General features: G+C 36.2%; 2 protein-coding genes across 2 annotated transcripts; both read left to right on the forward strand.

The window, feature by feature from the left end:
* The first annotated feature begins 16806 nt into the window (after positions 1-16806).
* On the forward strand, positions 16807-17898 carry LOC122024452 (cyclic phosphodiesterase-like). Its single transcript, XM_042583084.1, has 3 exons — positions 16807-17253; positions 17348-17402; positions 17480-17898. The coding sequence occupies exons 1-3, from the start codon at positions 16954-16956 to the stop codon at positions 17689-17691; spliced, it is 567 nt and encodes a 188-aa protein (XP_042439018.1). The 5' UTR covers positions 16807-16953; the 3' UTR covers positions 17692-17898.
* Positions 17899-22576: 4678 nt separating this feature from the next.
* Positions 22577-24531, forward strand: LOC122024451 (VQ motif-containing protein 4-like). Its single transcript, XM_042583083.1, has 2 exons — positions 22577-23545; positions 24088-24531. The coding sequence occupies exon 1, from the start codon at positions 22796-22798 to the stop codon at positions 23519-23521; it is 726 nt and encodes a 241-aa protein (XP_042439017.1). The 5' UTR covers positions 22577-22795; the 3' UTR covers positions 23522-23545; positions 24088-24531.
* The last annotated feature ends 222 nt before the right edge of the window (positions 24532-24753 follow it).

Genomic DNA, 24753 nt, shown 5'->3' on the forward strand with positions numbered 1-24753 from the left:
CGTGAGCATACCTGATCAACGGTGAGGATTCCCCCTTTTATACCACTTTATATAACCTCCCGTAGTCATGAAGTGGACCCCGATTTGTTAGAGTTTGTTATGAGATGACGTAAGCCACGTACTTGCAGAAAATAGCTTTTAATGAATCTTTTTTGTACCCCAGATGTATCTTTTTTATTGTCTAGTACCTGCAAAAGAGTCTAGAAACATTCTTCCCGCCGAGTTAGTCAACCTGTTATACGATTACATAAAGCAAATATTTTCATAAGCTATTCATAAATATCCTTAAAATGTTTATTCTCGTCCTGTCCTATAAGTTATATTTTATCACCCCTATTTGGTTATCCTGTCTTCACTATGTTGTGGACAACCCGATATTATATTATGTTTTGTATCGGTCGGGATTGACCCTAGGTTTCGTACAGGCGGGTTATTATTTTTATTTAAAACATGTCCTTTTCGTCCGATAATATATTATAAATCCTGTACGGTCTTGTAGTTACTCATTCTCGGACGATCATATACATCCGCCTGATATTAGTCTATATTCGCATGTGCTAGCTCAGACAATCCTGGCCGATATTGGCCTTTCTTTCTTAAGGTATATCCCGACCGATATTAGCCTATCCTTTCTTTAAGATATTGTCCCAGCCAGTGTTGACCTATATTTTCTTAAGTGTGTTACCTCGTTCGATATTTGCCTATCCTTAAGCATGTTGTCCCGGACAATATTAGCCTACCCTTCTCAAGATGTACTCCGATCGATATTAGCCTATCTTTTCTTTAAGGTATTATCCCGGCCGGTGTTGGCCTATCTTTTCTTTAAGGTATTATCCCGGCCGGTGTTGGCATATATTTTCTTAAGCGTGTTACCTCGTCCGATATTTGCCTATATTTCCTTAAGCATGTTATCCCGGACGATATTAGCCTATATTTTTTTAAGCCTGATATCTCGGCCGATATTTACGTTGCTTAATTCTGCTATCTCTTTTCTTTCCCCTTTTCTCTGGGGACCTACTAAACCTAACCCATATCAGTCTTCTTCAAAGAAATAGCAGAAGTGTTAGATACATGTACAATAGCAAGAAATCTTTCAATAACACATCCATGTTTGTTCACGTATATTAAAACAACTCTCATTTGCTCTTTGACTGAAATATCTCGACACTCATCAACCATAAGAGAAAATATATTGTCTTTTATATTATTAAGAATGACATTTGTGACTTCAACAGCATAAGCCCATGTTAAATCCTTTTGAACTGTTGGAGACTTCATTTGATTGTTTCCAGGGGCATTTTCATTCATTGTTTTAGCAACCTCGTCATTTCTTTGGGTATACCACTCAATCAATTCAAGAAAATTACCTTTATTTGAGAAATTCAATGGCTCATCATGTCCATGGAAAGACAAACCTTATTTCAAAAGAAAGCTTGTAACATCCAAAGTTGTCGTTAATCGAGTGTGATATGCAACCTCCATTCCACGCCCCTGTGCTTGTAGCAAACGTGACACACTTTGTTGCTGATTTTGAAAAGCCTCAAGTTGGGTTCTTGCATCATTGTGAGCACTAGCTACACCACCAACATGCGTATTAAATACTTCCATTGCTTTTCTCCAATTAGTCATCCCTAAATTAGTAAATGCCTCATCTCTAACTCGACATCCTTTATAAGAATTTTTAAAGAGATAAAATCAAAACAAAAAGCTGCATCTTTTGATATGCAGTACTCTAACCATGAAAATTTTTTAAACCAAGTAACTTGGAAACTTTTATGCTTTTTACCAAATTATCTTTGGGGATAATTATGACCAAATGGTTGGCAAGGTCCTCTAATCAAATATTATCTTCGAATCTAATCTCTAATAGAAACATCAAATTCATTAATTGGTTTGCGTAGCCTTGGGTCACTAACAACATCATCCGGGTTGAATTCAATGCGAGAATATTTTTTCTTACTATTTTCTTCCATAGAATTCTCAGAAGACTCAATACTTCGTTTTAAAAATTTCTCCATAACTTATGTCAATTCATCAAAATTATTGATTTATGCAATCAACATAACAATTAAAGTACTACCAAGTATAAATCATGAAATTAGGAATTAGATGAAATAAGGAACAAGATTCACCTAAAATTGAAGGGATTTTGCTTGTAGTGGAGGATCGTCGGCGGAGCACAATGGCAGCGGTGTCAACGAAATAGGCAAATCGCAAATAGTAGTGGCGTCACTGGCGTGAGGTGTCGATGAAGTGAAGAGGCGCAAAGATGAGGGCAACGGTTTGAGGAGATCGGAGAGGGGGAAACAATGAGATCTCTTAGCGCGATTAGGGTTTTTTGTTTGAAGAAGAAAGGGTTGGCTTAGAAAAAGAAGGTTCAACTACTGGAAAAAGCTTTTGGAAAAAGGATCGAGAACGAGAAAGAAAAGGAAAGCTACTGGAAAAAGGATCGGGAATGAGAAAGAAAAGGAAAGGTGTTTTTAATGACACTTTTGAGAAAAGGTCCAATAAGTTTAAAAAGGAGACCAGCTTATCGACAGTAGTTGCTATAAGTAGGGGTGATCATGGATCAGGTTGGTTCAGTTATTGGGATAAAAAATTATCCGACCCTACTAGATCAGATAATGCAATATCAGGACCCTACATCCAGTCCTATATCCAATGATTTTTTTTTAGTTTAGTTTGGGTCAGTATGAGCTGGTTTGTCTGTTTAGAGGGTTGACTGCTCAACCCTGTAGATCTTAATGAACAACTAGAATTAATTATATATTGTTGGTGCAGTTAGCACTAACAGTCTAACTCAAGTTTTGATGAATGACAAAGTAGGTTAAGTTAGTTTTGTTATGATCTAACACTTTGATTGAGTGTGTCGGAGAAGTCCAGCTAGGTCAACGGGCCGATCAAATAGCTAGCATGAAGCCCAACTAGGTTGACGGGCCGACCGGATATCTGGCACGAAGCCCAGCTAGGTCGACGGGCCGACCGAATAGCTGACACGAAGTCTAGACAGGTCGACGGGCTGACCGGATATCTGGCAAGTAAGTTAAGGTAAGTCACCGAAAGGGAGTGACTTGGTGAGGACACATTCCCAATTTGAGGGAACAGTAGGCGTCGATCCAACTTAAAACCAATTCGGGAATCTAAGTTGAGATCGTGACTAGATTCCGATCTCAGTGAGACGGAATCTAATTACTACTCTATAATTGTGCTAACACTTTATTTTGCAGGGTAGTATAAATTTCATTTGCCTCGAACTAACATTTTCTTGCAGAAAATTGAGTTGCTGGAAAATGGTGGTCCAAGCGCCCGGACTTCGGGCGCTCGGAAGGGATCCGGGCGCCCGGAGCTTCCTATATAAGGAGGCCACCACCTGGAGCAAAAGACAACAACTTCTGCTACGATTGGCCTCGTGCGCGCTGCTTTCAAGATGCTTTTGTTACGCTACGAAGCTTCTCCGACAACCAACAATTTAGTCTTTACTCTCTTGTTGTCGATAATTTAATTTTGCAAATTCCTGTACTCATTTTGTAAACATCTTTTCGAATTATTAGTGATTGCCCAACGAAAGCACTCAATGAGTACGAGCCTTGGAGTAGAAGTAGACGAAGGCTCCGAATCAAGTAAAATTAGTTTGTGTTAGCATTGTATCTTTCGTATTTCCACCGTGTACTCCAATCAATTTAATTATTAATTTTTTGAACGCTATTCACCCTCCTCTAGCGTTTTCACGATCCAACAAGTGGTATCAAAGCAGATACCACTCTGATTTGGTGCAACCACCAATCAAACAGAAGGGGTGAAATGCTTTTTTATTTTTTTTCCCGACTTTAAGTTTTTCGATGCAAACTAAACTAGTATCGTTACCTTTTTGGAATTATTTTTTCATAGTAAATTAAACTGAATTGGTGCAACACTAATTCAGTCTTAAATTTCCTTTTTCTCCCGCACTGCTAATCCAAGACTAAGTCTTAAGATTTTTTTCTTGTTTCCTTGTGTACAAGATCAATGTCTCAAATCGAAGGTTTTAGCACAGTTCGTCCTCTTCTGTTCAACGGTGACGACTTCCCCTACTGGAAGAAGTGAATGAAGGTCTATCTGAAGACCGCCTTCGACCAGTGGTTTAGCGTCACCAGAGGCTACAAGGCGCTTATCGACAACTCCGGAAATCCATTGGACCCGAAATAGTGGAATCCAGACATAAAGAAGAAAACCCAGACGGACTTCAAAGCCCTCAACACGTTGAAATACGGGCTAACGAAGGACGAGATGAACCGAGTGGGCTCGCACCAAAATGTAAAAGAACTGTGGGACAAGCTTATTGAACTGCACGAGGGAACAAGCGACGCTAAGGTAACCAAATGAGACATTTTCTTAAATAAATTGTTTAATATTAAAATGAAGGAAGGAGAAACGACAAGTCAACTCCACGCAAGAATAAAAGATATTCTCAACGGGCTCCACACTATTGACCACTAAATGGAGAACCGCAACTTAAGCAGGTACGCTCTAAACGCATTTCCTCGAAATGCATTATGGGCATCCATCATGGATGCCTACAAGATTTCGAAGAATATTTCAAAGTTAAAGTTAGATAAGCTGTTTTTTGAACTTGAGTTACATGAGCAAACTAACTCCAGAACCGAGAAAGGTGTTGCTTTTTTTGCAGGTTCCTCCAAGGAAAAGACAAAGACCAAGCCTGAACCTGAAGATGAGTCTGACTAAGATTTAGAAAACGAAGAGTACCTGGTGAACTTGGTAAGAAAGATGTTCACCAGGAGAAAGAAAAACATCAGCAGAAAAGACCTGCAGAAGATCAACTCCACCAACGAACCAAGAAATGTGACCTGCTTCGGGTGCAACAAGAAGGGTCACTACAAGAATGAGTGTTCAAAATTGAAGAACGACAAGTCAAAGACAACAAAAAAAGGCACTCAAAGCAACGTGGGATGAATCGTCTTCAGAGGAATCAAAAGTCGAAGACGAGAAGAACCGGAGCTACCTCGCGCTGATGGCCCGCGAGTCAGAATCGGAGGACGAATCGGAAGACGGGTCTGAACCCGAATCGAGCCACGAGTCCGTACTCATTTCCACTCATTTCCGAAGGTTCCAATGAGGTAAATTTTTATTTGAGCAGAAAGTTTTTTAAAGTTATTTCTTACCTAAATAGAAAATTAACTGAACAAGAAAATCAAAATAAATTGCTCTTTGAGGAAAACCAACAACTCAAAGAACAAATTGTAAATTCTAATCCAAATCAAGTTTTAACACTTGAGGAGGAAAATTCAACACTAAAAGATGAAATTAACAAACTAAAAGGGCTATTAGAAAACTTTACAACTAGATCTAAAAATTTAGATCTTATCTTAAATAATCAAAAGGTTGTATACAATAAATCTGGACTTGGATACAAGTCAAACTCAAATAAATCATTTATATCACTAATAACGCAAAATAAAAAACAAACCAAAACTTGGGTTCCGAAAGCGTGTTTAACCACGCAAGTAGGAATTAATAAATATTATGTACCTAAAAATAAAATATATTATGTAAAATCTAAAAATCCAATTTAGAATTCTAACTATAAAATTAAATCAACCAAACCAATATCAAATAATAGAAATAACTATAGAACCAAAATAAAACCAAACTATCATCAAGTTGATTACAATTATAAAAGTAATCGACATAAACCAAAATTAAAATTTAACTCAGATCAATAATTTAGGGGGAGACTACAAACTAGTTGGCACATCCAAAAATAACCTACTCGACAGGGAAATTAAGATTAGCTTAAAAAGGGACTAAGTTTAACTTGACCTACGGTACTAGTGAAATTTTAGATGATAGTAGGTTAGGAAAGTTCAGTCTATGCATGTTTAGGAAGATATGGCTTCGACTTAGTGCATTTGGCTGAGTGGAACTAACTAAAGCTACCCCTTACAGATCCTAACCAGTTAAACCAAGGTTTTATATTAAGTTCAGTGGATAAGACTATTTGGAAAACCTCGAAGGCATGATTACTCTAATGATGTCCAGGTGACTCATCATAAACCAGAAGTTTATCCAAAGAATGTCTATTTGTTATGTCCAAAGCTAAATCTGAATCTAACACAAAGTTAAACCAAACCCTAAAAATTGAATTTAACTTCATCTCACAAAAATTATAGATTTCCCTAATTGAAAACATAAATCGGGTGAGATGACTAAGGACTTTAAATTAAATATAATTAAATTAAATTAAACTAAATTAAATTAAATCCAAAGTTTAATTTTAAAATTTTCTTAAAAAATATTTTAACTTAAAATTATTTTAAAAAACATTTTAATTTAAAATTTATTTTAACTTAAAAAATTATTTTAAAATTTATTTTAACTTATAAAAATTACTTTAAAAGTTATTTTAAGTCAGAAAAATTATTTTAAAATTTATTTTAACTCAAAAAAATTACTTTAAAATCTATTTTAACTTTAAAATTATTTGAAAAATTATCTAAACTTAAGATTTTCTTTAAAAAAAATATTTTAACTTAAAATTTTCTAAAAAAAATTATTTCAAAAATTAACTTAACTTAAATGTTTAACTTAACTTGAATTTGATCTTAAAAATTAACAATTAAAACTTAAAAATTAGATTAAAATTAACTTGAACTAATTTTTAAACTCCTACCTGTTGTAGGAAACCAAGTGGATATTGGACAGTGTTGCTCCAAACATATGATTGGAGATCACACCAAATTCACTCAATTAACCTACAAAAGCCTAGGAACCGTTGCCTTTGGAAACAACGGCAAGCTCAAGGTAATTGGGATAGGTAATATTGAACTCAAAACCGATTTCATTATTAAGAAAGTTTTACTTGTTGAAAAACTCAAGTACAATCTTCTTAGTATAAGTCAACTGTGTGATTCTGGTTATAAGGTTAGGTTTCTTTCTAATGAATGTTTAGTTAAGCACTTAGATAACTCTACTATAAGCCTAAAAGGGTTTAGAAAAGACAATATCTATGCAATTCACCTAACATTTTCTTCACTCAAGTGTTATTTAACACAAAAAGAAGAAACATGGTTATGACATAGAAGAATGTCACACACAAACTTTAGAAATATAAGTAAATTAAATGAATTAGTTAGAGGCTTACCAAAATTATCCAATTTAGACTCAACAATTTGTAATGATTGTCAACAAGGAAAACAGATAAAATCAACTCACCAATCAACTAATCAACTTCAAACAAATTCAATACTAGAACTATTACACTTAGATTTATTTGATTCTCATGGGATCAAATCAATAAATGGAAGTCTGTATTGCCTGGTGATAATAGATGACCATGTTGGATCGAGAAGCGCTAGGGGGGTGAATAGCGCTCGCGGCTTTCACTCGTTTCGTAATCGTAAAACAATCGAGAAGTAGCAGCGGAAAAAGAACAATACACAAAAGACACCAAGATATTTACTTGGTTCGGAGCCTAGAGTGACTCCTACTCCAAGACCCGCGATCGTTGATCGCTTTTTGTGGGCAACAACTATATCGCACAAATTCAATTACAAAAGTATTACAGTAGTGCAATTACAATAACAGAGTTATACCGATGACAGAATCAAAGTCTCGGAGCTTCGGGACATTGGGGACTTGCGACAACACTTCAGGGCGTCTTTTGGAGCTGCACGTTGTAGTAGAGATCTCTTGAATTCGTTGAATTAGCTGCTGCCTCGAACACTCCTTTTATACACCGTTGGAGGCGCCTCCAAGACCATCCAAGGCGCCTCCAGGCCTCCGAGTCACTCGCGTGGATCACTGCTGAACTCGTCGCACCTTATCAGCTTGAAGGCGCCTTCAAGCCACTCCAAGGCGCCTCCAAGCCTTGGTCCAAGGCGCCTCCAGTTCCATCCGAGGTGCCTCGAGTACTGCTTCGCGGCCAGCTCACATTCTGCACCCGAGGCGCCTCGGACACTGTTCATCCGAGGCTTGCCTTGCTCATTTGTCCCTGCAAAGTATGTTAGTTCACCAAATACACACATACTCTGCAAGACAAAGTTAGCACACATAAAATATGAAGAATTAAGTGATTGACAGTCATCGGACTGTCCGGGTCTGACTTCAGATTTCCGACCGAAAATCTTAGGTCGACCCGACGCCTACTGTTCCCTCTACGGGGAACGCGTCCTCACCTACTCCCCTCAGGAGAGATTACCTGGTGCCAGTCCGGTCCTCCAGACCAACTGGACTTTCTGCCTAGGGTTACCATCCCCTAGGACCTAGGGTTACCCCCCCTAGGATTTTTCTCCACCTAGGGTTACCACCCCCTAAGACCTAGGGTTACCACCCCCTAAGGTTTTCTTCCACCTAGGGTTACCACCCCCTAGGACCTAAGGTTACCCCCCCTTAGGATTTTCCTCCACCTAGGGTTACCATCCCCTAGGACCTAAGGTTGCTGCCCCTTAGGGTTTTCTTTCACCTAGGGTTACCACCCCCTAGGAACTAGGGCTACCACCCCCTAGGGTTTTTCCTCAACCTAGGTTACCACCCTCTAGGACCTAAGGTTACCGCCCCTTAAGATTTTCCACCTTCCTAACCGCAGTTAGGACTTTCCTGCACACTTGTTTAAGCTCATTAGATAACACCACAGCTTAACTTTGAGCCCTTTGCCATAATCAAAGCTCAGGTTCGATCATCTGGTGCTCACTGCACCAATAGACCACTCTAGGTTCACCTGGATAAAATTCTTACAAAGTAAAGATGAAACATTTGAAATCTTCACTAATTTTTACAAACAAGTTGAAAATGAAAAAGATCTAAAAATTAAAAGAATTAGAAGTGACAATGGAGGAGAATATAAAAATCACAACTTTAACCAATTTTGTCTGGAAAATGATTACTATCACGAATTCTCATACCCTAAAATACCTCAACAAAGTGGAATCGTAGAAAGAAAAAAATAGAACTCTACTTGAAGCTTCTAGAACAATGCTGAGTGAATACAACTTACCAAAATATTTTTTGGGCAAAAGCTGTTAGTACAACCTGTTATGTACTAAACTGCACTACAATAAATAAAACTCATAATAAAATATTATTTGAAATATATTATAATAAACAACTTAATATTAATTATTTTAAAGTATTTGGGTGCCCAGCCTATATACTAAATACAAGAGAACACTTAGGAAAATTTACCTCAAAAATATAAAATGAAATTTTTGGAGGATATTCACTAAACAGTAGAAGTTATAGAATATATAATAAAGTCACACTAAAAATTGAAGAAACCTCAAATGTAAAATTTGAAGAATCTGACCAAAACTTAGAACAACCCCAGATTCAACCAAGTGATTTTGTTCAAAATAGCCCTAGTGAAAATCTAAGTCAAGAAGAAGAAGAACAACCTCAATTAAATGAACCTAATAAAACCATAAGAGTCAACCCAAATCATCCAATTGAATAAATAATTGGTAATCCAAACTTAAAGGTTCAGACTAGGTCATCCTTTAGAAACTAAAGTCAAATATCCTTAATCTCAAAAATTAAATCCAAAATCATAGATGAATCCTTACTTGACCCAGACTGGATCATAGCTATGCAAGAAGAGTTGGCCCAATTTGAGAGAACTCAAGTCTGGGATTTAGTACCACCACCTAAGAATAAAAAGATAATAGAAACAAAATGGGTAGTCAGAAACAAATTAAGTGAAACTGGGGAAATTATTAGAAATAAGGTCAGATTTGTTGCAAAGGGATTTAGTCAAGTAGAGGGACTTGACTATGATGAAACATATGCCCTAGTAGCCAGACTTGAGTCCATTAGAATGTTGCTCAGCTATGTAGCTCATAAAGGATTTAAACTCTATCAAATGGATATTAAATCCATATTTTTAAATAGGCTAATAAAAGAGGAAGTGTATGTAAGTCAGCCACCTAGGTTTGAAAGTCTAGATCATCTTGACCATTCATTTAAACTAAAAAAAGCCTTATATGGCCTTAAACAAGCACCCAGGGCATGGTATGAAAGGTTAACCTCTTACTTAATTTCTAAAGGATTCAACCAAGGATAAATTGACCCAACCTTATTTGTTAAATCAATCAAACAAGATATTTTTATAGCCCAAATCTATGTAGACGACATAATTTTTCATTCAACAAATTCAGAATTTTTACGAGAATTTACAACTCTAATGGAACATGAATTTGAAATGAGCTTAGTAGGAAAATTAACTTAGTTTTTAGGGTTACAAATTAAACAAACAAATGAGGACAATTATATTTATCAATAGAAATATGTTAACAAATTACTTAAAAAATTTGGAATGGATAACACTAAGGCAATAAAAACACCTATAACAACTAACACAACCTTAGATGATGATCCAAATAGAAAATCGATTGACTTAAGATACTATAGGAGTATCATGGGTAGCCTATTATACTTAACTACAAGTCGACCTGATATTTTATTTACAGTTAGTATTGTTAGGATGTATACTAAAAGCCTAGCTTTTGGTATAAATATTTATTTTGAATAAAGAATCACATTTAGTCAAATTATCTACATTTATTTGTAGTTGTTCAATTAATTTATATTGTAGATAACATAGTATGTGGTGTCACATACAGAAGATTATGTTATCAGTACCTTATAAATTATAAACAGTAGCTCACGACCAAGATGGAAAGGAACAAACCATTGGAAGGTCGTAGTGTAATTGGGTATTAGTTTATCTTAACTACATAATTACACTAGTACACTTAGAGTATATTGAGTAGGACCATTAGAGGTCGTTTCTTTTATACTGACTTTATAAAGGAACAAAGACCTCAGTTATTATGGAAGTATGTGCTCTTAATCCTAATATAATAACAAGCACATATATTTAATATTTATTTCTTTAATTTATCAATGGGTGAGATTTAGTTTGATAAATCAATAAGTCCGATAAGTTGGGAAATGATATCACTTATAGTGTGTGTTGTTGATTATAAAAGAAAACTGTGTCCTAGAAAACTAGGTTGAGAATGCCCCCAAGAGGAGCTCATAAGGATTGTCATGTTAAACCCTGCAGGTGGACATAGTCCGACATGATGATAAGGTTGAGTGGTACTACTCTTGGACTAAAATATTAATTAAGTGAGTTGTCAGTAACTCATTTAATTAGTGGACATTCATTATCTTAAACACATGGAGACAAACATACTCATAATAAGAAGGAGCCCAAAAATATAATTTGGGATTGGTGCGGTAGTTCAATAATAGTTCTCTAGTGGAATGAATTATTATTGATAAAATTAAGTTGTGTGTTCGGGGCGAACACGGGATGCTTAATTTTATCGGGAGACCAAAACCAATTTCTTCTCTCGGTCCCTATCATAGCCTCTTAATTATAGAGTACTATACCCACATTCACACCCATCTAAACGGGGTCGTCCAAGCCTTGCTTGGAGCCCAAGCAAGGGGTAGGCCAAACCATGTTTAGATATGATTAATTGTGGCCGGCCCAAGCATGGGTTCAACCTATGTGTGGCCGGCCATTAAAAATAGAAAAGGAATTTTAATTTTAAATTTTTTCTTATGTGGAACACATGATTTAAAAGAGAGTTTAAAATTAAAATATTTCCTTTTATAAGATTCTACAAAAGATTAAGAGAAGAGTTAAATCTCTTTTCTTATTTGTAGATTAAAAGGTTGATTTTAATTTTGGTAAAAACTTTCCTTATAAATCATTCATGAAAAGATAAATTTTAAAATTATAGAAATTTTCTTTTATAGCATCAACCATGAAGGGATTATTAAAGAGAAATTTTATTTTAAAATTTTTCTGGAAGCAAATTAGGAAGCTTTAATTTTTCTAGCGAAAAATTTCCTTGTTTGCTTATTTTGATGTGGCCGGCCATATGCATTAAGAAAAGGATTTTAATTTTAATTAATTAAAATTTTCCTTTTCAATGGCAAAAGAATTAAGGAAGATTTTATTAAATTTTCCTTATTTGCCAAAGCTAAGGATTATAAAAGAGGGGGTTTGGGTGCCTTCACGGATACAACCTCTATTCTATTTCTCCCTCTTTTCTTCCTTGGTGTGGCCGGCTTCTTCAAATTCTCTCCTCTCCTTGGTGTGGCCGAACCTCTCATCTTTCTTGGAGATCAAGTGGTGGCCGGATCTTAGCTTGGAGAAGAAGGAGAGAAAGCTTGCATCCCTTGGAGCTTGGTTGGTGGAAAAGGTTCTTCATCCTTTGGAAGTTTTGTGCTTGGCCGAAACTTGAAGGAAGGAGAAGAAGATGCTAGGTGGTTCTCGTCTCGGAAGATCGTTGCCCACACAACGTCCGAGATTAGAAGAGGAATACGGTAGAAAATCAAGAGGCCATTATTCACAAAGAAAGGTATAACTAATAATTATTTTCCGCATCATGTTAGTTTTGTTTCTTTGTAAAAATACCAAATACAAGAGGCATGCGATTCTAGTTTTTTCGAATAAGTTTTTGAAGTTGTGTTCTTTTGTTTTTTCTTTTCCTTGTGATTTGATTGTTCTTAGCGGTTAACCTAGGGTTACTATGGGAAGGTTAAATATTTAATTCCCTTAAAAGGTTTTGTCTAGTCGGTGGTGGTTGCTCCCATATCCAAGAAGGTCAAGTGCCTCGCCATGCAGTACTGGAAGCCGATTTTGGAAATAGATATTTAATTATCTTCATGACCTAGGTGATTTGGATCGAACGTGTTAAGTTCCACAGGAGATCCAAGTCTAAACCTAAAAGAACAAATAAATTAAACTTAGGATCAAACGTGTTAAGTTCCGCAGGCGATGCAAGTTTAATTTAAAAGAACACATGGTAGCTAGGAAAAGGTTCAGACCTTTGTACAAAATTTTTGTACAGTAGAACCGTTAGGTTTTCCGAGTAGTAACCAACAAGTATGTGTGCTAGATACCAAACCTGTGCTAAAGAATCACATTTGACACAAGTCAAAAGAATCTTTAGATACCTTAAAGGAACATCAAATATAGGAATTTGGTATCCTAGGACAAGCAACTTTGAACTAATAGGCTATTCTGACTCAAATTATGCTGGCTGTAAACTAGACTGAAAAAGTACAAGTGGTGGATGTCAACTACTTGGCTCATCACTTGTTAGCTGGTTTAGTAGAAAGCAACACTGTGTTGTCTTATCTACTATTGAATCAGAATATATAGCTATAGAAGAATGTGTTACATAATTATTATGAATGATGCACACCTTAAAAGATTTTAACTTAAACTTTACAAATATAAAAGTACTAAATGATAATATTAGTTCAATAAATTTAACAAAAAATCCTGTGCATCATTCAAGAACCAAACACATTGAAATTAGACATCACTTTATCAGGGATCATGTCACTAAAGGAGATATTGAACTCAAATACATTGAGCCCAAGTCTAACTTAGCTGACATATTCACTAAACCTCTTCCTGAAAGTGAATTTAGTAACTTACGTCGGCAGTTAGGAATGTGCTTAATAGACTAGGACTCTTACTTTTAAAATTGTTTTCAAAATTTTATTTAAAATTTTAGGGTCAAACTTTTTATTTTCCAAACTTCCCTATTTTTTAGATTTTTAAATTAATTCTAGCCTTAGTCTAGATCAAACCCTTAGAAAGCATGCTACTATAGGTCTAGAACTTGACAAGCATCTCACAAACATACTAGGACTACCTTATTTGTGAAAGGGGTGAGATGTATAGGCATATTGCCTGGACTTAAGATGCTTATATCTGTGCATTAACATAAGTTTGGGCGTTAAATACTAAACTAATATTAATCATGTTAAGTTATTCATCTTAATCAAACACCAACTGAATACATTAACTTAACCTGACTAACCAAGTGAAAACTGCTATCTTTTGGTAGTTAGTAAGTAACTAATGGTTAGACAACTATGTTATTTTAAAAGTAATGTAAGGTTTAGGGGGAGAATTATTATTGAAAATATTTTACAAAACTTTATTTCAAAAATTATTAAAATGAAAAAAATAGCTTCAAAAATTATTAAAAACTTTAAGATTTCAAAATCTTACTTAAAGTTTTACCATTCTATTTTTGAAAACCTCTCTTATATTTTTTTAAAAAATAACAATAATAAAATAAATAAATAAAAATAATAATAATAAAATAAATAAATAAAAATAATAATAATAAAAAATCATTTTCAAAGTATCCCTTGTTTTCAAAATCCACCCTTATCATCTTATTTTTGAAAGTCTTATATTTTTAACAAGATATTTTTGAAATTATCCTTTTTTTTTTAAATTCAATTTTTGAAAGTGTTTTTCAAATGATTTGAAAAATGTTTTAAAGGTTTTCAAAATTCACTTTCATTTTTTTATATACCTTTAATTGTCTAACTCTTTCTAACATTTTTAAATTTTATATTCTTTGAAAAGATAGTACATTTTGTAAATTATGGAAACTATTTTTTACAAAAACTTTATTTGAATTCTTGAAAATTAAACTTCTCCATTAATCCTGACAAATTTTTTGTTAAACTTTTTCTCTTTCCTTTACTTAGCTATTTTTCTTAAAGCTGTTTATGCTTGTTGTTTTTTTGATGAATATCAAAGGGGGAGGGTTAGGTGGATTAAGTTAGGTGAAACATCAAACATCAAACATCAAAATAACACTAACTTAAACCATATCCTATTTATTTATATTTTCACTAACTTAACTCAGGTTGTCATTGCATCAAAAAGGGAAAAATTATTGGTGCAGTTAGCACAAACGGTCTAACTTATGTTTTGATAAATGACAATGTAGGTTAAGTTAGTTTCGTTGTGATCTAACACTTTGATTGAGTGTGCAGGAGAAGTCCAGCTAGGTCGACGGGCCGGCCGGATAGCTGGCACGAAGCCCAACTAGGTCGATGGGCCGATCGGATAGCTGGCACGAAGTCCAGACAGGTCAATGGGCTGATCGAATGTCTGGCACGAAGTCCAGCTAGGTCGACGGGCTGACCTAATCGCTGACACGAAGTCTAGACAAGTTGACGGGCTGACCGGATGTCTGGCAGGTAAGTTAAGGTAAGTTACTGGAGGGGAGTGACTTGGTGAAGACGCGTTCCCAGTTTGAGGGAACAATATGCGTCGATCCAACTTAAAACCATTTCGGGAATCTAAGTTGAGATCGTGACTAGATTCCGGTTTCGGTGAGACAGAATCTAATTACTACTTTATAATTGTGCTAACACTTTGTTTTGCAGGGTAGTATAAATTTCATTTGCCTCGGATTAATATTTTCTTGTAAAAAATTGAGTTGCTGGAAAATAGTGGTCCAAGCGCCCGGACTCCGAGCGCCTGGAAGGGATCCGGGCGCCCGGAGCTTCCTATATAAGGAGGTCACCACCTGGAGCAAAGGACAACAACTTCTGCTACGATTGCTCTCGTGCGCGCTGCTTCCAAGAGGCTCTTGCTACGCTGTGAAACTTCTCCGACAACCAACAATTTAGTCTTTACTCTCTTGTTGTCGGTAATTTAATTTTGCAAATTTCTGTACTCATTTTGTAAACATCTTTTCGAATTATTAGTGATTGTTCAACGAAAGCACTCAACGAGTACGAGCCTTGGAGTAGGAGTCGACGAAGGCTCCGAACCAAATAAAATTGATTTGTGTTAGCATTATATCTTTCGTATTTCCGTTGTGTACTCCACTCGATTTAATTATGAATTTCACGAGCCAACATATATGAACTCTTTAAATAATTTACTTTAGATTTAATTTAATGATTCCTATTTCTCTATATTAGATTTCTCCTTGACTTAAACTTTTAGATTCAATTTAGTTCAACTTAAATTTAATCCCTACAAGATAAGAGTGTATAATTATAAATAGGAATTCATAAAAATAGGAAAAAAATAAAACAAAACTCATAATATAAATCCAACTCAACAAACATGTTAAGAATCAACAATTAATTATATAAAAGAATTAAAACATGAAAATTAAAATTAGAATTATATGACAAAATGATAATTATCAGCATAGTTAAAAAGAGATTTTTTATTATTTCCGTTGCAGCTGAATGAGGTTTTCTTTTTAAAAAAAAGTACGAATTTCAAATAAAAAAAGAAAACAAATATTTTTTACAAAAAAATTGAGAATCACCTTTATCTCGTTCATTTTGATCTTACGTACAAAGGGGGCATTGTCACTTATTTGTTGGAATTTTCTCTCTGTATTTAGACAACATGACATGTTAGAAAGCTTTTTTATAATGATTTTTTTTTTTTTGTGTGTGAAATACTTAAAGCTAAATTGTTATAAACTCACTGTCTAGTTGGATTTAGGTTTTTAGACAACATGGCAGGGTTCATTTAGATATCACCAAGCTTTTAATTCAAATATATTTGATTATTTAAATTTTATATTTTAATTCTTTTTTGATTGATTGATAATTTGATATTTTAAATTTATTTGTTAGTTCTAAAAGTTTTTATTTATTTATTTATAAATTTAATAAGAATTTTATTGATGAATATAATTCAAAAATATTATTAATGGATATTATTATAATATATCTACAGACCAGTCATAATATATATATTCAAATTTATTCCCAATCTGTATTTCTTTATCAACTTAATTAAACTTGTATTAAATTTTATTAAAATTATTTTAACCTATTTGAAATTATTTTGATATTGTTGTAGCAATTATATCCATATGATAAGATAAGATATTATTTTTATATTTTTTAAAAAAAAGTTATGTTATTGACAAAGATATAACAAGGAAGCTTTTTGATTTTCCTCGCATACGTTTCATGTGCACGTGGGCCTGGACCTGTGTCCTTCTCGGTCCGTTTCGAGGCCCGAATATTCATTGCGATTTGGCTCGCATACACTCGCAGCCACCGGCGAGCAGACTCCACCTTGCTTTTCCTCCACCGCCGCATCGCCAGCTTCCTCCGCTTTTTCCCCTACTACCCGTCGGCACCCTGATGGCCGAAGATCCAACCAAGGCGGCGAAGGAGGTGTACTCCGTGTGGGCCCTTCCGCCGGATGACGTCAGGGACCGGATCAAGCGCATCATGGCTGCCCTCCGCTCCGAGTTCGGCGGCCCTGCGTTCGAGCCCCACATCACCGTCGTCGGCGCCATCTCCCTCGCCCCCGACGATGCCCTCTGCAGGTTCCGATCCGCCTGCGCCGCTCTCTCTCGTTACCCTGCCCGTGTCTCCGCCGCCGCCCGCGGCACCTTCTTCTACCAGTGCGTCTTTCTCCTCGTCGACCCTACCCCCGAGGCACGCCCTTACTATCCAAATCCCTCATTTTCCCCCCTTCAGATACCACCTCAAAACCTTAACTGGATTTCTTCTTTTGTTTGCTATTGACAAGGTGGTCGCGACCAAATCCCACTCCTGCATCCACTTCAGATACGAGAATTCAACGCGTAAGCTTACCAATTTCACTCAAAATTTGTTCTCTTCCTGGAGATTGTTGGACTTCTGATTGCCCTTCGGATCGCAGCGTATATGCCGCATTTGAGTCTCTTGTACGCGGATCTGCCGGACGAGGTGAAGGAGAAGGCTCGGTTGAGGGTGGAAGAGCTGGACAAGGAGATCACCGGCATCAACTTCGAGGTCGCAGCGCTCGCGCTCTACAGGACGGACACGGAAGACAAGAGCTTGGAATCGTGGGAGCCAGTGGAGGTCTACCAGCTGCCCCCAAATCCCAAGTAAACTCCTCCGTTCCATTTCACTCATAAACGGTTCTTAGTATGCATACAATCTGCTCGACCAATGGCCACAATGAACTGCAATAAGCTTTTGAATACTTTCTGCAATGCTTCTACCCAAAATACTTATTTGTTACTGAATTTCTAAATCTGTTTGGCGATAACAATGCTATAAAATTGCAATCTATAAATCTGTTTGGGTCACAATAAATGAACAAATCAACAGTAAGTATACGGTTTGTAGATTTTCTTTTGAGACAAGCAGATATTCTAAAATGAGAGCTTATGTTGATAATTCAATAATGCCATCTCAATATTTATGGACATTCAACTTTTTGATTGTACAATGCAATGGGCATCAACCAATCTGATAGTGGCAATCCATGTATCAGTGAACATCTACAATTCCTGGTGAATTTGTTGCCCTCGTGACCAACTATTGAAGGGCATTGCTGCTGAGACCTTTTGATCGCCAGTTGACTAAGGAAGAATTTGTTTCTTCTTTTATTTTGTATGGAAGTTTATGACCCTGAAAAATCTTATCCAGTCCCCCAAGAGAAATAGTAGGTGTTGAGAAGGAAAAAGAGCATCTTAAGACTTGAAATGTATGGAAACAGTTGGAAAGAGGACAAAATAAGAATAAAAGTAAACAGGATACTGAAAACCCAATTGAATTAGATTGAATGACCTCAAAACGTTCAACTAAGGACAAATCTTATTCTTTTATTCTTCAATTAGAGAGCAAAATGTATAGGTGGTATTTAAAAACACCTCATAATAGAGAAGGCAAAATTCTGACAGATCAACAATCTGTCTGTCTTTTTCTTGCATTTAAGGATAGAGAACACCTTAGATAACTAAATCAGCAGAAAAAACTTGTCATTTGAGAAGTGAAAACCCAATCCGTAATCTACAATCATATTTGCTAAATAAAATTTCTTCAATATAAATAGCATGGTGAGAAATAGAATAAAAATATTGATTCAATTGTTAGTCATAGGAGTATATGACTGGCTGTATGTGACAATTGTTGGCCAAGAAGAACAATAAAAAGGTAATTGCTCAAAATATTTGTTTACAGATAACATCGTCTTCTAGGAAATTATTGGATTAAGTCCTAACTTCTAAGCATCCTCAGCCATTCAGTGATCATCCATCTTCATATGATCTACATGAAGACAACACAAAATTGCCGGAAGGCCCGGAAATGATAGAACAAATATATATGAACATTCTTCGAATCTCTTGCCCTCATGCTTAGCTGTTCTCTGCACTGTTTCTTGCGCAAAGTTTTGTTGCTTGACTATGAACTTAATTTCCAGGTATATGACCTACAATCTATGGTTGCTTTTGAATTATTGCTTTTGAAATCAACTCATATAGTCTGAATCAGTTCTCCAAATTGATGTTTTAAAAGTCGAATAAGTGTTTTGGAAGTTTGCTATGGCCATTGACTGGATTACTGAGCAATTTAATTGGTAAGTGCCTGTCAAACTGACCATTAATGAAGACTTTCATATCCAATCTTGTCAATGCCTGATAGGATTAGCCATTGTTGCATCTTTATTAGTTTAGAATCATAAAGGAAGTAATAATAACATTAATCATGCCATATCACTCTGCTTGCTCTGCCCTATAAATATATCACCTCCTCTGCTACTCAAATTAAAGAAGCAATTTAGATATGGAGGAGTTAAATGAATCAGAGGTGATGTGGCCGGACGATGACCGCCGGACCAATGTGGTGGTCGCAGATTGGTTTTGGTCTTCCTTCCCTGGTGCACCCAAGGACATCACAAACACTAGCAATGAAGAGAAGGAGAAGAGGTGGGTGCCTCCACATTGTTGAGGAGGTGTGTAGACGGCGGGGGATGGAAGGGAGGGCAGCAATGTCGGTGTGCTCTGGGCGGGGACAAACGCTGAAAGGCCGCGACCTCTGTGACTTCCGGGACTATGTACTCTGGTTGACTGGCTTCTTGGAGCGATGATAGATGGATGAGAGTTTGATATTCTGCAGTAATTATAAGAGATCTCTCTTCTCTTTGGATTAGGGAAAAAGTTCAAGAGTGTTCATAATGAACATTTGATAAGAAAATCTCCTGTTTTGTAGAATTTAACCAGACAAATGAACCAGCAATTGTTGTCCGTTCAAATGAACAAGTAGTTTGCTGGCAATTGCCATAAAACAGTGCACCAAAAATTAGGTCATTACTCATCAGAAACACCATAAAGGTTGACTTATAATGCAGTAAATGAGTCTTAAATGGCTCATTGGAGTCGTCTCTGTCTTGATTGTTCATTCAGCAAGTGCGTGCCACAGTCTCCTTCCACAAAGTTGATAAAACTTGTCATAGAAGATGGAATAATGATCAATTCGGATAGGCAGGAAATCAGGAGTACTTTTTTTTTAAAGTTAATATTATTAAAAGGCACTTCTCTTTTTAAAATTATCAAAATATATATATATATATATATATATATATATATATATATATATATATATATATATATATATAATTTTCTATCTAAAATATCCTTTGCTCCACTATAAAATTATATTCAATAACATCACTTTAGAGCTGCTTTTTCTCAAATTAGTTCAGAGCAGTTTGATCAAAACAACTTTAAGTAGAGTAATTTTGACGAAAATAGTTCTAGCTAGTGGTGGCAATTCGGTTCGGGTTCAAGTTAACGGGTTGGCGGATTGGCAAATGATAACATGAACCTGACCTGATTATTAATTCGGGTCAAACTATTCAACCTGAACCTGATCTATTTATTTGCACCTGACCCAAATCCGACCCGTTTAACCCGTTTGACCTGAACATGATATCATTAAAGAAATTTTGTATATTAAATTAAAAATAATATTTATCTACACAAATTGAAAATCCATATCATAAATGATAAGCCATGGTAATATTACAATCAATAGCATATCTCTATATTTATAGTTTTAACTTTTTAAAATTTGTAATTTTAGTTTAAATTTATAATTATTTATAAACGGGTTCGTGGATTGTAATTGGGTCATTTCAGGTTGACCCGAACCCGACCTGTTTATTAATTGGGTCAATTGGGTCGATCCAATTTTGACCCGAATCTGAAACTACCCAATTCTAACATGATTTTTTCGTATTCGATTCGGATCGTATTTTCGTGTCGGATCAAAAATTATCACCCCTAGTTCTAGCATAGTATAATTTTAGTCACAAGAGCTCTAAGATGGGGTATATAGGAGTATTATAGATAAAAATAAAAATTAAGTTAAACTTTTTGAATATTCTTTTAAAGTGAGCATTCATTAATTTCTGTCATTTGGATAAATTGTAACAGATAACTAAAAATAATTATATAATGTAATAAAAAATATGAAATTAATTTTTAACAAGCAACAGATGATGGACGAAACATTCTGCATCATGTTTTATAGACAATTTCAAATCAAAGTCATTTCATCTTGTCTCATCATGTTTTATCAGAATCGTATTGAATTTAAAAAAATGTTAAAACATCGACCAAACTGCCACAATGCATCATGGTTCAGACAATCGTCATCTGCACCATCTCTCCTGGTCTCCTATGTGTTACAAAATCCAAAACCATATGAAATCGGCTCGGTTCAAGCCAAAAAAAATAACACCAGATCAATTTCAAAGTCCTCGCAATTTAATTTTTCATTATATGATCTAAAAATGGACTATATAAAACATCTCAAATGAATTTAATTATCTTTACCATAATGATTACGAGCCGATGTCAAAAGAAATGACGTGTCACTTATGCTTAGTTTTCCAAAGACGTCATTTATAAAAATATTCATATCAATTTCTCTATAATATTTCTCGAATCTAAAATAAATCATCTATTTTATTAAATTTAGACATCACTTTTTCTACCCACTACATCAGCTACTCTAAGATTTTATTATCTGCCCCTAGAACATAACTCATACAATGGACGCATGACATTTCTGACATAATAATCAAGGGTCAATTCTCAACAACTAACGACTTAAAATTTACCCTATCATCTATCTAATGTTTGTATATCTATATTTACACCTCTCCATATTCATAAGGTCAACACTAAGGAGATCATTAATATAATCTATTTATATTTTTCTAAAAAAATTTTATCTTAATTTTTTTTTATTGTTTTCTTCTATCTTTCATTATTTTTATTTTTATTTTCTCTTATAATATTTATTTTTATTATCTAATTTATCCTCTTTATTTATCCTCTCCCTTAAATTAAATAATATTTTAATATTAAAAAAAAGATTTTTATTTAAAATTTTAGAGACGCTGCTCTCTTAAAATTAATCGATTAACTTGATTGACCTGATCTAGGGTGCAAACAAATCGAATTGAGTTGAATATGTAAAAAAATTTAAAGTTCGAATTCGGGTCGAAATATATATATTCGAGTTTGAGCTTGATTCGAAGCTCAAAAAATTTAAAATATTTGGTTCGAGTTCGATTCGAATTAGGGCTCGGGTTCAAGTTCGACTCGAAATATTCGAATATGTTCACGAACTATTCGAATTATTGCTCAAAAATAGGTTCGAAAGGCTCAAAATTTATTTATTTAATATATATTTAACTTATATTAATAAATATTAAGGCTCGCTAACAGCTCGCGAGCGGCGCGAACAATATAATTTAGACTCGAGTTTGAACATGTTCAAGTTCGGCTCGATTCGATAAATTCGAATACAAATCAAATATTTTTCGAACTGACTCAAAAAGCTCACAAGCCAGCTCGATTCGTTTGCAACCATAACTTGACCAAGCAGATCCAAGAGCCTATTCCCTTTTGTGAATTGGCCAAATTTGACTCTCACACAAGAATAAAGCAACCCCAAGGTGTAGAACAAACGATAGGTCTATGACATCTCTATCATAATAATCAGAGTTAATTCTCAAGAACTGACGACATAAGATTTAACTTACCATATGCCTAATGTCTGTGTACATATATATACCTCTCTCCATATCTATGAGACCGACACTGGGACGATTATACATTAAAGAGCCAGAGGAAGAAGCATACTTCAAGCTCTCTCCTTTCCTCCTCTTCCTCTCCCGCTTCTCCAACCCTAAAAAATGGATTTTTATCCATCAATGGAGAAGGAGAAGACCCAGTCCCCGATCTCCTCCGCCAGCAGCAGCAGCAGTAGAAATGGAGCGGCGGCGGCGGCGGTTCCGTCATTGATCATTCCCAAATCAGTGCCAAAGTCTGTGGATGACAGCGCTTTCGTCACCACCTTTATCCAGGCCGACGCCGGATACTTCAAGCAGGCCGTCCAGATGCTCACCGGCTCCTCCGAAACCGCCGCCAAGCACCACCATCACTCGGCGCCTCCTCCGCTTCCCGCAAAGAACGGGGTCTCGGTTGCAGCCATGGCGACGGGGCCGAAGAAGCCGGCGTTCAAGCTCTACGAGCGCCGCGGGAGCCTCAAGAATCTGAAAATGATAAGCCCGATGATCCCCAGCTTCGCGGGGCCTTACTCTAGTTCCCCCCTCGGCGCCGCGTTCTCCCCGCGCAGGCAGCCGGAGATCCTTTCCCCCAGCGTGCTCGACCTGCCGTCGTTGACCCTCAGCCCCGTCACTCCGTTGATCCCTGATCCGTTCAACCGGTCGCCGCAGCCGAATCCGTCACCGGCGGCCGCAATCTCGGCCGAAGAGCGGGCCATCGCCGAGAAGGGATTCTACCTGCACCCTTCTCCTAGGACCACGCCGAGGGACGCGGCGCCACCGACGCTGCTGCCGCTCTTCCCGGTGACATCGCCGACGGCACCCGCTGCTTCCGCCGCCGCCTCTTCTTCCTGAGAGATGCTAGCTCCTCGTTTCGTGGTATGAGAATCAATCAATGATTGAATTGTACAAATTTGTTTCTGCAACTTCCTTCCTGCCATCTCCCTATTGGGCAATCTACAGCCTAATCGATCAAGCATGGGATGGATGATTCCTGCAAGATTTCGCTACCTTTTCTTCCACAAAAAAAACTCATTTTTATCTCATCCAATACTTATCTACTTGTCAATTGTTTAATTTTCTTGTGAATTTCCATGAGATTTCCTCGCAATTTTACTGTTCTTGACAGCACAGAAGACGAATCTGATTCACAATTCCACTTACTCCTAAATAGCTGCTTTCTTCCATTGACAACCTGTGACCTGCTTTTTCTTGCTTCTTCTTCTTCTTTTGTCATTTGGCAAGTATACCTAACCTTTGAGAAGTGTACAAACTCCTCAAAGTGGAGAATAACTTACAGTGATCATGAAGTCACGAGAGTTTATGTTTCATGATAGTAAAGGAATAAAAGCTTTCAGACTCGATGCCTACTTGTTCACGCATTAAAGCTGCCATTGACAATCTTCCTTATCTATTTGCAGCTGAAGTGAGTCCGGTGAAACAACTGAAAATGAAAGAATTGATAGGCAAACAACTTTTGAAATTTCTGAGAAAATGCAGTTGCAGGTTACGTTGAATTTAACAACAAAAGTAGAAAAAATTGGCAATCTTTTGGCCAAAGTTTCAAGCAACGCTGACAGATTTGACTGTCACTACTGGATTAGTTGTTGTTTTTAATTGATTAATCTTAGAGCAGAGAGGTTTCGTCCTGCTTAATGAGGATAAGATTGAAGCTCGTCTTGGTTTCTTATTCAACATCTTCCTTGACCAATTTTACGGTCCGATTTCTTTTTCATCGGTTCTCGCAATAAATCACGGAATTGCAGCATGTTTCGCCATTTCCCGGGATAAATCATGAAAGTGTTGCAGCCAATTATCGGCAGTGATCCATAGTCTTCATCCTCTGATAAGACCGCCCAAGGCTAAATCAGTACTATATACTTTTTCCCAACGATCGTCCGGTTCAAATTTTTTCCATTAAATTCAATGCCAGCACTCCCTTTAGCGCTCCACAGTGTCTTGACCGCTGCAGCGATGCGTGGGCGAGGGGATTAAGTTTTTTCTTTGTGCAATAGGGGGGATTTAATGATTTTTTTTTACTGATGAAGTCATCAATCTTCACTCATGAACAATCCTCTAATCATAAG

This window comes from Zingiber officinale, chromosome 9B, assembly GCF_018446385.1.
Source record: "Zingiber officinale cultivar Zhangliang chromosome 9B, Zo_v1.1, whole genome shotgun sequence".
In the NCBI taxonomy this organism is placed as follows: domain Eukaryota; kingdom Viridiplantae; phylum Streptophyta; class Magnoliopsida; order Zingiberales; family Zingiberaceae; genus Zingiber; species Zingiber officinale.